Source organism: Papilio xuthus, unplaced genomic scaffold (genome assembly GCF_000836235.2).
Source record: "Papilio xuthus unplaced genomic scaffold, Pxut_1.1 DF826159.1, whole genome shotgun sequence".
NCBI classification, from domain to species: domain Eukaryota; kingdom Metazoa; phylum Arthropoda; class Insecta; order Lepidoptera; family Papilionidae; genus Papilio; species Papilio xuthus.
This window is the reverse complement of record NW_013532490.1, coordinates 3549069-3562897: the sequence shown is the minus strand read 5'-3', so window position 1 is coordinate 3562897 and position 13829 is coordinate 3549069. Positions and strand designations below refer to the sequence as shown.

Sequence of the window (13829 nt, the reverse complement as noted above, 5' to 3'; positions counted from 1 at the left end):
ATCGAATAGCAGTGGGCCCGCCTATGCTCGTAGCTTACGAGCTGCAATAAAGTGGGAATATTTTAATACACAGACCTCGAAAACTATCGATCCTCGACTCCCCGATATAGAGTTTGAAATACTTGAACATCGTAAAAGAGGGTACTAAAATGGTGTAATATCTTCAGTGGTATTCCATTTTAAGGTCTGTTTTAAATTTAATGAATGAGAAGTATGATTTACCATAATCTAATTAAAAGTTCTCTTAAAGTTCTAATTAAAATTACAACTAACTGAGTCATAAAGAATGTTGTATAGATGTATGGATTGTCGATACTGCGATATTTTTACATCATAAATGTAGGAGAAAAAAAGAAAACATTTTATAGTGTGTGAAGTACACTCGTTCACAATGAGGCCACGTTCCAAGACTTTGCCCCACTTTCTGTGGCGTCCCTTAATGGCACCCACAGGATTTACATATATAACTCTACTATGTAGGTTTTTTAACATGAAAATATTTATTTCTCAATCATGATAATACAGTTAAATAAGTGACAAAATGTGGTTATTACCATAATTTATTTAAACACTTCCGCACAGCCCCTATTCAGATTCGCATCCGCAGGCAACCGTCCACATTGTAACATAACTGTCCACGTAATTTCATATTGACCCCGACGAAATATTAATTAGGTAAAATTATCATAATATTTAGGAGGAGGTACCACAGACGGAATATAAATCTATTGGCCTTGATTCCCGATTTGGCGGGCGATGTGAGCTCACTATACTCTACCGACTAACGACTCAATAGCTGCTTGCATTGTGGATGGCCAGTGCTTCCTTACCCGTGCTCGGAGTCGCCTAGTCGCGCGCTAGTTTACGCACATCTCCGTGGCGCGTGAAAAATTATTTAAAAAAGAATTAAAAAAAAAATACGCGCGCTTTGTTTTTAAAAAATGGGTGTAGTGAAAAATCAAAAGAAAAATAAAACGAAAAACGAAATAAAGAAAACCGAAGAAGTGAATGGAAAAACAAAAAAAGATGAAAATAAAGTGAAAAAGAAAGTGTCGTGTTTACAGTGTATCAAGTCGCATGATGATGGTATTTAGTTTTGTATATTTATATTTTATATACGTAAACAATTGCGCTTATCACGTAGAGAGGTAGGCAGTAATTATGGATCGTTATAATTTTTTATTTGATTACTTTTTAAACTACTGGCTTCATACTAGTGTAAAGCTCTTGTAATTTATTTTAATTTACAATATAACGTTATTATATCTTACTTCTTAGTAATTTATAGATGCGAATGTTTGGATGAATTGATGGTTGTTTGTTAGAAGATATCTCGAGAACTGCAGCATGTTTCTCACTGAAATTTGGCATAGATGTAGAACATAGCCTGAAAGAACACGTAGGCTACTAATTAATATTTTTTTAAATCCGCGCGAATGGAGTCGCGGGCTACAGCTAATCTTTTATATTTGTAGTGTAAAATATTTAAAAAATGTAAAGTTAGGAAGGCTTCATGTCGCTGTTATATATTAAACGTATCTGTTTAACATTTTTTGCCTTGGCTGCGTTTCTTTCGTAAACACCGTAATAAATCCACTTTACGGTAAAATTATTTTTATCTTTTCACGTTTCCTATTGGCATATATCATACGTATGTTTTGTGAATTATATGCGAATTGTCCTATTGCCAATTCTATTGACTTTTGATGACATTTGGATTAGTGCCTAATAGTTTATAGTACAGTTTTATAAAAAAAAAACACTATTTATAAACATCAACAACGTAAATGTACTTACATTTTTAATGTTTATTGTAAACTAGCGATTTCGTCCGCGCGGAATTAAAAACAAACATAAAAAGTAGCTTTCCAGACTATGTTCTCGTTAGTCCACCCTTTCACTCATGACATGACCAAGGGAATTAGGGATTTATTTTCCTATATGTAGATTAATTAGCACAATTAAATATATAAAGATATTTGACAAGTTTCATTTCGATGTATATTTCACTTTGATTTTAAACATGGAAAATTTTATCATAGATGTCTCAACTCGATATTATTTTTGGTTAATTTCTAAATATGTTTTAAGACAACCTAAATACCATACGAATGTTTACATAAATCTGATTTTGATTAGTTTATGATCAATGTAACGTAATGTTCACATCTCTGCGGCCTCAATTTTCATGTTTACATCCAGAATAACTGAAGCTTTCGTAACGTATGTATTCGGCATACAGATATCATTTTAAAAATATATCCCATTCGATCGACATGTCAAGGTTAGATCTTCTTACACCGTTTTATAATATACATTGAAGTTTCGTTGGTAAAATTGGCGAATTTTAAACGTATACAAAGATTGTTAGGTGTACGGCTGAACAAATAAATGAGGTTATGACTATAAAATAGGTATTATTTTGGTATGTATGTGTTCAACCTGTATTAAATTTCGTATAAAAATCGTATTATATGGATATTGATCACGTATTATAACCTAAGATAATTGAGAGACGACTAATCGTAAGTTTCTGATACTTAAATCTATGTATAAAACATAGCGTTATCCCTGTCATTATCTTTAACACAAACAGAGATAACATATTTTAAACGGGGATTTTGGTCTCAAAAACCCACGGTAAGAATCTGATACGTTACATTTTCTCAGTCAATATATTGTGTTAACCATTAGGTGTTTATTTTTTCGCGACACCCGTCTTATTATGGCCTATATTCTATTCATATCGAAGGTTACAATAGGCTTTGTAATATAAAAATAAGTTTGGATACGTGTAAAAAAGACCGGTTTGGTTAATTAAAAAGTCAAAGGCACTGCTGAGATATGGAATTTAAAGCCAATTAAAATATCAAATAGAATGTAGACGTGTTGTGAACATTGACGTACGGAAGCCTATCAAGTGAGGTCTGCAGGTGCAGATGCTTGCTGATTATTTGCTCTCACTGGCAATGGCTTCTTTATTAAACATCGTGTTGCACTTTGACACGTGTAAGCTTCTGTTATTGTAATATACGACTTGTGTCTACTGGGCTATATTTGATCTAGACTATACAGGGCTATACAGATTTTAGTATAGCTGATGTTTGAATTAAAGGATTAAATTAGTTTGGATGTTCATGCGATTTTAAAGAATTAAGCGAAGGCGCAGTTATTTAGCGCTTGGTCGGATCAGATTATAATCTACACGTTCTGGTTCGATTCACCCTAATTTGGTAAAGTTTTTAAAAAGGGAGAATTCTCTATTGAAAAGTTTTTCTCTATCTATTCAATATTAATTTATGCAGTAAACATTATTGACGTAAATTGAGGGTTAAAACAAAAATCAATAAAATTTTCTTGTCTCGAATCGTGAAATTAGGTTAGAATAAGGTGCGCTACAGTAGATAAAAACCTTGGATCTAAATATAGACAAAAACAATTTTCTTAATTAACCGATCGAACTCCGCTGTCGGTGGCAAGATAAGATTATGTAGAATACAGATTGTTTTTCTAATATTGTAACAAACAAAACCTACGATCATTTATTCTTAACTTAATTTTTACTGATTTGTGCTTGGTTTTATTCTCTTAACTTAAAACTCTGTTCAATTTAGTTTGATGTATATTTACACTAGATAAAGTATCATGAATAAAATATGTAATGCAAAAATCGACATCTGAAATACTAAATAAATGTCGATTATTTTGAGATGACTATTTTTGCCGACCTATGGGGTTAGACAAAGTGCATTCCCTCCGAAGCGATTCCATAACGAACTTCAAAAATTTATGGAACTGACGCGCGATAATCACGTGAAATATCGAAAGGTATTGTTCTATACTTTTTTTTTATATCATATGGTGGCAAACGAGCAAGCGGTCACCTGAAATCGCTGAAATAGCGAAGTGACCGTTGCCCATAGACATACGCATTTGCATATGCGTTACCTGCCTTTAGACTGAGGAGAGGATGCATAGAAAGAAAATATCTTCCCTTTCCATGCATCCTCTCATCCGGAAAGTCCATTTCCACTTCCCATCCTTTCCTTATAAGAAAAAGGTTGCGAAAGGAAAATGGACTAAATTAGGCCTCCGGGACGCACACTCATCAAACGAAACGCGGAGTAACTGTCTTCTGTGTGGTCGTGGTATTTCACCGGGCGAGCCGGGCCGATTCTTGCAAAGATGTTAAAGCGGGCTCTACCACTGTTAAAGACATTTTTGAACTTCGTTTTAGAATTGCTTCGGAGCGAATGCACTTTGCCTGTACCCTGTACTCCAACCGTTGTGATTACAGGTTTGATAAGAATAATTTCAATGTAACAATACATACAGGACAAACAGAATTTCTATAGATAAAGATTACAGTATCTAGTCTAATAGTAGCATGATATAAACACGTCATATCGTATTATTTAATGAAGCGTTTCTGCGTGGGCCCATTGTCATTTTCCAACAACCCACTTCAATGTCGTCTGGAAAAAACAACGCCTTACTTTACTCTAAAAAGGATATTTAATTTCAGAGCATTTTGTTTTGTATAATACCATTTTTACATTGAGATTTGAACTTGATTAAATCTTACATATATCTAGTTGCTTTGGTTAACTTTAGGAATTTCATATTTAATTTAGGAAGAAGTCTATAAACCTATGTCAGATATTTGTACTGTGTCTGTATAAATCATACTAAAAATATAAATGTTTTGTGGAGATTGAAAGTTTAGATGGATGCATGGATATTTGTTACAAGGTATCTCCAGAACGGCTCAACAGATCTTGATGAAATTTGGCACAGATGTAGAACATAGTATGGAATAAGACATGGGCTACTTATTAAGGTTCTTAGTTTGGTAGCTAGTAATATATAAGTTATTTTACCCAATGTTTTTAGTAAATATCTTCGTGGTTTAAGAAATTCTGGTTTTAATTTCTTACTCGTAATGACAAATGTCATCATTAGTAAATTCTAAAACAAATGTTCAAAGTTATAGCGTAGTTTTTAAAACGGTGATTTAACAACAGCTTGAATCGTTAATTTTAACGATTTACGACTTAATGTCTTTTGTCAACAAAGTTTAACTGCGTTCCCAAGGACATTGGATATGTAATCGCAGATTCGTGCCGGTTACTGCGTTCATGTCCAGTGGAAACAATGGCAAAAACATCAGTGTGACAAAATAAGAAGTAAATGTTGTTGTTTTTTTTTTATAGAAATAGTATTTGATAACAAACTTTCAATATTTGAATGTTAACTTTCGCTTTAATTATTTTACTTAACACGTTTCGCATAAGATCATCCAATTTTCTCATAATGCGTTGTCAACGTTTAAGTATTTAGTATATTTCATACATTCGATTCAACAGCCATAAATTTTCTTAAGATTATAGAAGAAAAGGTAATTGTTAAATGACAGGAAATGAATGTGTTTATGCAATAATGAAATCAATTGTCGATACTTTGATTAAATTTCTATGGTCTTTTATTGGATGGCTCTAGAAGGATGAATAATATAATTTATGAGTAATCTAACTTCATACTAATATTATAAATTCGAAAGTTTAGATAGTCTGAAATTTAGAACAGATGTAGAACAAAGTCTGAAAGAACAAGCTAAGCTGCTTATTATTTTTTTTATACTGCGCAAACAGAATCGCGGGTGTCAGTACGGGATATATGTCGTCATCTTCGTATTTTTTAAATCGTGTACATTTAAATTATGTACAAAACTCATTTATGTTAATAAGTTGTCAGTATCATATGACGACTCTCATCTGACTTTCTTTTGAGATGCGCGTACGCGTTGTATTACCAAACAGATCTCACGGCTACACCCAGTCTGTACTAACGCTTCCGGAACATATCAAGTTTTATAGATTATTAGGTCATGTTCAATGAAATTGCAGTAAAAAGATTTAAATAACAAAATTGTTAAGTAAATATTCTCACAGAAATTTACTAGTTGCTAAAGAGGTTATACTTTGAGCATCAAAAATCTTAACATAAATGCTGCAGTTATTCTTGTATTTATCAAAGAATGTATTTGTTTAAATATGTAGTTTCCTTCGCTGTAGCCAGCGATAATGGAATTAGATACAGCGAATGCTCAATTAGTTGCACGTAAATGAAGGCAAAGAGCATATTGTGCTATTTGGGTTGTAGGATACATTAATTAACGCACTCGCAGCGATCAGGGACGATTATACATAGAATGAATGAAGTCATGACAACTGAATGACTGCTTATGAATTACTCGCTGTTGCCCTCGACTTCGTCCATGCCCAATTTAATTGAGATCCGTTGAGATGTTCTGGAGAAACCTTCTAATAAACATCCATACACCCATCAATCCATCGACCTATATATTCTCAGTTATAATATTATTTAGTATTAAGTATTATATAGCAAATAGTATTAAGTATTGTATTTAGTAAATTTATCTTTTAAATTTAAAAAAATATATATCCGCTTATCCTTAACATATTAAACGTAGGTGAGGATTACCTTCGATATTGCACGATTCTGACCTGTTTCTATTACCTTGTTTAACACGTTCAATGCTACTTTCACGCACTGAAGTAAACTCGCAGATCGACGGCAACCTACGTGTTAAATGTCCTTTACTTCAAAAATTTTCATAACTCCTATAAAACATAACAATTTATGTTACTATTGTGTGTCTCCATAAAAACTATATTGTTATGTTCTTCAAGAACTAATTGTTTTAGTGCAAATGTTTCGGTAATGGAAACTCGTAGCTACAATTTACAGTTCATATAAATTATGCGATATGTTTACGTAATCACAACGTTATTATTGTGGGCGTAGTTGATCGAAACATTAGCATGTGGCGTATCGTCTTAACAGGTATAACGCGACCTTTAGCTTCCAGTCATGATGTCACTCCTACTAAAAGACCCTCACATACAATGTTAACTTACCCTTATTTAGTCGCATACCGTAGACGTTTCGACGGAATTGGGCTGATTCGACACGTGAGATTAGTATTAAAAGTTTTCGAGATCGATGGTATTGGATTAAATGCATTTAGTTAGTAGGTTTTTTTTACTTATATAATTGTGTACATTTGATTTTCAATTGTTTTACATTCAATAAAAGTTGTTTTTTTACGTTTTCTCGTCTGCCTGATTGATATATAATGCTAGGAAAAACAGAAATTAGTACTAGAGTGTGTTCTTAAATGTGTCAGTTCGATCTTCATATTTAAAATGCTCAAGACAATAACAACGTTATTTTGATGCTCTGTTTAAAAAAAACACGCCACTATCAAAAACTCTTTGTTCTGATATTTTCAAATGCGATGCAAACAAATGGTTATTTGGATATCTTTAAGCTTAAGTGAAGACATAAAAAAATCCAAACAAAAACGTGCATTAGTCACCAGGTGTAAATACAAAAACACCTACGCATATTCCGTCATGGTCACGAAATCACATTAAAAATGGTTGTTAATTTTGTATCTTCTTATTGGAAATTCTAGCTTTGATATATAAATCTCTTTTAACAAAACAACTCATAATTTAATCTTAATCTTGATCTTACTAATATTATAAATGGGAATGTTTGTATGGATGTATGGGTGGATGTTTGTTAATTTGGCATAGACGTAGAACATAGTACGGAAGAACACGTAGGCTTCTAATGCAGTCTTTTTATTACTCCGCGCGGACGGAGTTGCGGACGACAGTTAGTCCATATAAAAATAGGTAAATCTAAAGGCAAAACAAAACACTAGTGTATGAAATCATGTAATATTTTTAAGGCTTATCTATTTTTGGCGAACGATTCACAAAATCGTGAGCAAGATTCTGGCACTTTTCGTGTTACGTCATACAATGAAAAGAATAAAAGCATTCGTCAAAACATTGCGGTCGAATCGAGAGATTTTGTGATGATGACATCAACAACAGCTTAGAAACCGAAAATGTTCTTTGTCTTAGTTAAATAGGTCAATTTTCTTGAATAGTTTCACGTCTCTCTACGTAAATAGAGATCTGTGTTTGTCCATGTTTAGTGTGGTATTAAACGCTCATCCTTTCGTCTTCTACTGTCTCTAACCCTATTTAATTTAAAAAGCAAAGTTTATAATAGACTTATCGTCCGGGTCATCGTTTCGCACCTTGAAATTAACTAATGCTTCGATTATATACGCCTATAAACTTATAACAGCACGGAATAGACAGTTATGACCTATATCTCATTCGTTACATTGACGACCCGTATCACTGGTTTTCCACGCCGTCTAAACCCTTCGTTTCCACTGCCGAACGACTATACAAAATCATATTGCTATCTCTATTTTTCCAAAGAGAACGAAAGAGATGTAAGAATGTACAAGTAGAAGTGTTTGGCAGTGAAATCCTAGGGTTAGAAGGTTGCGTGATACGCTCCGTGTTATTCAGACGATACACGCTACTTGTAATTATTCAATTAACTTTTGATTCTATTGATGACATCAATAAAACAGAAAAAAATCTACCGTAATATTTACCGGAGTAGGACTTCGTAGCGTTATTCTTTGCGAGTAGGCTAATCGAGTAAAATTCTTCTAGGTACTTCTTTTTCGTTATTAGAGGCGGGATTTTCTAAAGATGCTCTACCTTTTAGTGGAAGATCAGAGTTGTCAGGTTTGATCGACTAAAACCTCCTTGGTGCGATTATAAAGTGCGACTGAAACAGATTTCCGAGGGAATGCACAATTGCATCGGATTACATTTAGATCTCACACCGTCGTAACGTTATCGTAAATTTTAACATCCTGTAAGTCCGGCTTAAGGGATACATAGCCTTTTATGCTATCTGTACTGAAAGGTACTGTCTTCAAATCAGAATAATATTAATATTGAAGAACAAGATAATTAGCAACAAGTTATTTTCCAGTTAATGCATAAAATAATATTTGCTTAAGATAAACTTGTCAATTATAATGACTATACAGACATATTAAAATGTTTGCAATTGATTTTGCATATCTTATTATTTATGATGTATTAGAATGTTTCAAGTTTTCTGTAAAATTGGGAATTAATTGTTATTTCTTTAATTTATTTTTTTAATGCTAGAATAATACAGCCTGTATTAGAGTACGAGAGTACAGGATGTATATAGATTAGAATCTAGAGATTCAATTTATTCAAACTTATTTATGGAAATCTTCAAACTGACCAAACCTTGACACAATATCAATAACGATCGACCTAAATCTTTGACGTAACTGTGACTAATTCAGTCGAGTAAATGAATCGTCATGAGGCCATCGCACGCGATGTCAATTTGGAAGTCACAAGTGAGAGGTCGCCTTACTTTTGACTTCAATTAGTTACCCCATGCACCCATAGATTGACATCATGACTTACGTGTTATGCAATATTGAGGAACAGTTTTATGTCACTGAAGATAACTAGCATAGTGACGTGAAATATACATATTATAGTAGGTTTAGTTTGATCATATTTGGCTTAAAATGTGCCTAGTGAGGTCATAAACTGTCGAAGTTCACAATTGCTTGGTGGCATTTAAAAAACTGAAGTATATTGTCTATTCTTATCAATATATGTATATAAAATCTATTAGTACTTTAGTTCTAATATTCAACTTGCATACACATACTTGGCGGTTATTCACAGCGCTAATTATGGCATTCGCCATCGTATGTGATGAGGTAATCCGCATGAATCTCGTTACACAACAATCGACAATTGTAACAGACTATAATGAGTAGACCATAGACGAAAAATAGAACTATAGATTATTCATATAGCTTTGTCGATGACAGTTCACATTTATAGCACGTAATACCTATATTATGTGCTGTGTTGATGAATCCAGGTAACTCCCGTTTTCCTCAATTCGGCCAAAATAAATCTTACTAATGTTATAAATGCGAATGTTTGGATGTATGTTTGTTGGAAGTCATCTTCAGATCGGCTGCATGGATCTCTCTGAAATTTGGCATAGATGAACATAGTCTAGAAGAACACATAGGCTAGAATACGTTTTTTAATTCCGCGTGGATGGAGTCACGGGTGCCAGCTAGTAGTTACCTCTAAATAAATAAGCAAGCTTTCTTTAAGAAAGGTTTTCTGTATCTTTGTCTCGTATCTCTATTCACAATTGACCGAATAACAGTACTCGTAATACAGTTCAATATTTCATAGATATCATTGAATCCATTTGTGATAACTAAAATGGACACAGAGTAGATTTTACCGGCTATTAATAACCAGTATATCAATTGTTTACCGTTTGCTATTGCACTGTGTCACTTTAGTGGGCGTTGTAATGGCTTTCATGCATTTAACTGTACAATAAAAAATTACATCATCGTTGATTTAAGTCTTTATACAAAGGGTGGAGTCTAGGCTTAATGTCTACAAAGATAATGGCCGTAGAAATGCAAACTATATCAAGTCTGCCAAGGGCCATAAAGGGCTGTAGAGCTATGAAGAAAAAAATATCGAGCCTATGTTTTATCGCTTTTTGAGAAATTTTACTAGATTGAACCCTTTATAGTTTTAATACGTGTAGTTATGTTCATCCTGTGTAGTATCGAGTCGGTGTTTACACGAGTTTCGTTACATCAGTGTTACTGTGATTTAATCTAACCGTTGGTTTCTGAGACCAAAATCTCTAAAACATAATCATCATCCTTGTCTTATGTTTCACAAAACAGATATAACAATATGTGTTAAATATACACTAGTAAAGAAGTATATCTTCATATGACATAATTATTAGTAGATTTGTAAATAATAATTATTACTAGTAATAAATATTTTATCGAAAGTCGTGACTAAAATAATAAGTCGAAACAAAATAGTAATGATTTTTTATGTTATACTAGTATTTTATAGGTTTTAAATTATTTGTAAGAATAATATAAGTTGATTGAAATATTTTATACTTGCTGATATTGTCATCCTTTTCAATATCTTTTAAAACATAGAAATAAATATATATATATTTTTTGGCATTGGAATCATATGGTAAAATTATCCGTTGTCATTTACCAACAGTTTGAAAGCTCTTTTTTGTTATAATTCAATAGACCGAAACCCTTTTATATCACAGTCAATGTACGTAACTGTACAACGTCGGTTGACAAAATGCAAATTTAAGCTATATTTCATTGTGAACATTCGCTATATGTGTCGCCTAAAAACCTCCAATGAATGAGACAGATGTATGCACAGACTTTCCATCCTTTTCACTAGTATGGTTTGGAATGATTATACATGCATGAAAGCATAACTGTCAAATTAATAATACTACTGCAGTTATTATTTCCTGGTAATTGGCCCAGGTGTTGTTTTATATAAAAGTAGGTAGAGCACTAACTGTTGGTTTTTGAAACCAAATACTACAAAACATATATCTTTGTTACTGTCTTTGATAAATCAAAGATAACAATGTTATATTTTAAACGAGGATTTTAGTCTCAGAAACCCACGATCATTCGTTTTATATGTGATCATCGAACATAAACTTTCTTATAAAGATAAGAAAAGGGGCTAGAAATTAAAAACAAAAGAGAACAGAAAGAAAATAATGAGACAGATACTTTACATGAAGCTACTAGTATATAAAGTTTACTTAATTAAGTCTTTTTATTATTTTTCAATTGGTAATTAAGTATCGTACGATCTTTTAAATCGATATGGAAGACGACAATCTGCTCTGATCCTACGTGAGTGGGGTTATAACACGGGGATGATGACTGTATTATTTTATGACTTTAAGGTTAATCTTCTTCCAACTAATGTACGAAACCACATGTCTTGTACTAAATTTCATATCATTATAATACAGGTCAAAAATAAAGTTCAACGTATAATTGTTAATTTCCATTAATAAAGCCAAGTCAAAGATGTCAATTTAATTGATTCATAAGTACCGACATCGTTATTCAATTGATAGCCTATTCAAGGTATCACTTACGACACCAAAAAAAAACTAAATTGAATGAAACTGATATAAGTATAGATTATATTTTTTTAAGTAAGTGAAGTTACTTACCTTGGATAAAACTTGTTGGTTACCTTAACATGATTGTAAATTTCAAAGACTTACTGATAGTCTTTTCCGCCTGACATCATATTTTGTGAAAGCCTAAATTTGTATAGGAACTCAATTTAAGACTCTGTCTTTGGAAACGTGGTTCAAGTACACCAAAAATGGGAGTAAATTAAACTGTGATATAGAAGTCTTCCTATTTCCTTAGATAAATAAGTAATGTTCCGATTTCTCTTGTTCCAGGTGGATTGGAAGGAAAGTACCGCGTGGCTGCTCCAGAGCTCATGCAAGACACATTCATGAGCGATTCGGAAGACGAAGGAGGTAAGATGTTTATTAATTTGTATATTATCCCGTTTATCAATAATTTAAAGTAGAAATTTCATCACTCTTTTCAAGTCAAGACTGAATCACGGTGTGATTTAGTTTATTGCGTTTGTGTCACCGAATTACTTAGCCTTACCTTTGATTGTCGAAATAAATTGTCATATATTGCCATTTTCTGTACGCATCTCTTTCAGCTACTGAACATTTGTTATTTTTGCAGGCGAAGTGGAGTGTCCTATCCAACAGCAACAACAATATCGGTACATGGCGAGCGAGGCGGGCACGTTGCAGCGCGCGAGGCCGCTTGCTGCAGACCACACCGTGGCTGACGGACATCTATGGCCCAGCAACAATGATAAGAAAGTCGCCACGATTGAACGACAGCCTGTCGACATCGGGTAAGGGTTATTTTGTACTAGCAGTCGTATCAGAACAAGACAAACATTGTATTCACATACGTTTGTCTCGCTCTGATTTGACTGACGATCATTGTTCTAACGATTCCAGCTTAAGAAATGAACCTTAACACTCGTATTTACCCCGAGCAAGTCTACTTGGCGGCTAGGACCTTAGACAAGGACTTCTAACAGCCCGAACCCAAGCTCCTGAGTCCTCGAGCCTTATTACTCTTAAACGAGGTTCAGGATAAGCGCCATCTGCGCTCGGACACCTCAAGGACTTCTTGGAAACTGGACGAGTAAAGGGACACAAGAATTTAATACAAGTATTTGAAAATTAATTTACATCAGTAAAAGTCTATGAATTAAAAAAAAAAACAATTATTTATATGCGTTTAACAATGTAATACATTTTTTTGTATGATCTCAAACAATAATAACAAAATGACCGGATCTAAGGTTAACCAGGAAGAGCCGAATGTACAATGGTCTGAAAGTCAGGTGATGTCATCCGAGTGTTGCGCCACTTGCAATGACATCAGCAAAATGCTTGTAATGATTCTGTAAAATGATTACGTTGCACGTGCCTTTTAAGGTGTAGTGATGTGATCATTGCATTCTAAGTTCGCACTTAAGTCTAGTGATGCACAATTCAACAAAAATATCGATATGCTTTGATTGATTTTTTTTTTAATAAAAAGGTGAAGGAGTGTTCTTGAGTAAATTTGTCTTTGTAAAATTGTCTGACCATATTACCGTTAATTTGAGTCTTCTGTTTTCACTCTTCTAATATAGGGTTATTCACAATTCATTTTTTTAAATAATACTTGAAGTATTATTAAAAAAAATATTAGAATATTAGCATTTTTTAACTTTTTTTGCAAAAAAAAAAGCTAAAAGACATGATAACTTAATAATGATTCACTTTTGCATAATATGTATTGGAGTTAAAATTATCGCAAATAGTCACCCCCTATCACCTAACAGGAATACGTCTAATTACCAATAACCCTGTATATCGTGTTACTTTGTCAAGTTGCTGTACTGTGGTTTTAGTAAACCAGATGTAAT

At 33.1% G+C, this 13829-nt stretch overlaps 1 protein-coding gene across 3 annotated transcripts in view; it reads left to right on the top strand.

The window, feature by feature from the left end:
* LOC106123114 (ankyrin-3) overlaps positions 1–13829 on the top strand; it is a 100714-nt gene that overhangs the window by 73952 nt on the left and 12933 nt on the right. For all 3 annotated transcript variants that reach the window (XM_013319256.1, XM_013319259.1, XM_013319257.1), the window contains exons 18-19: positions 12277–12357; positions 12581–12758. In XM_013319256.1, coding sequence (XP_013174710.1) covers positions 12277–12357; positions 12581–12758 — 259 coding nt within the window. The remainder of the gene's footprint in view (positions 1–12276; positions 12358–12580; positions 12759–13829) is intronic.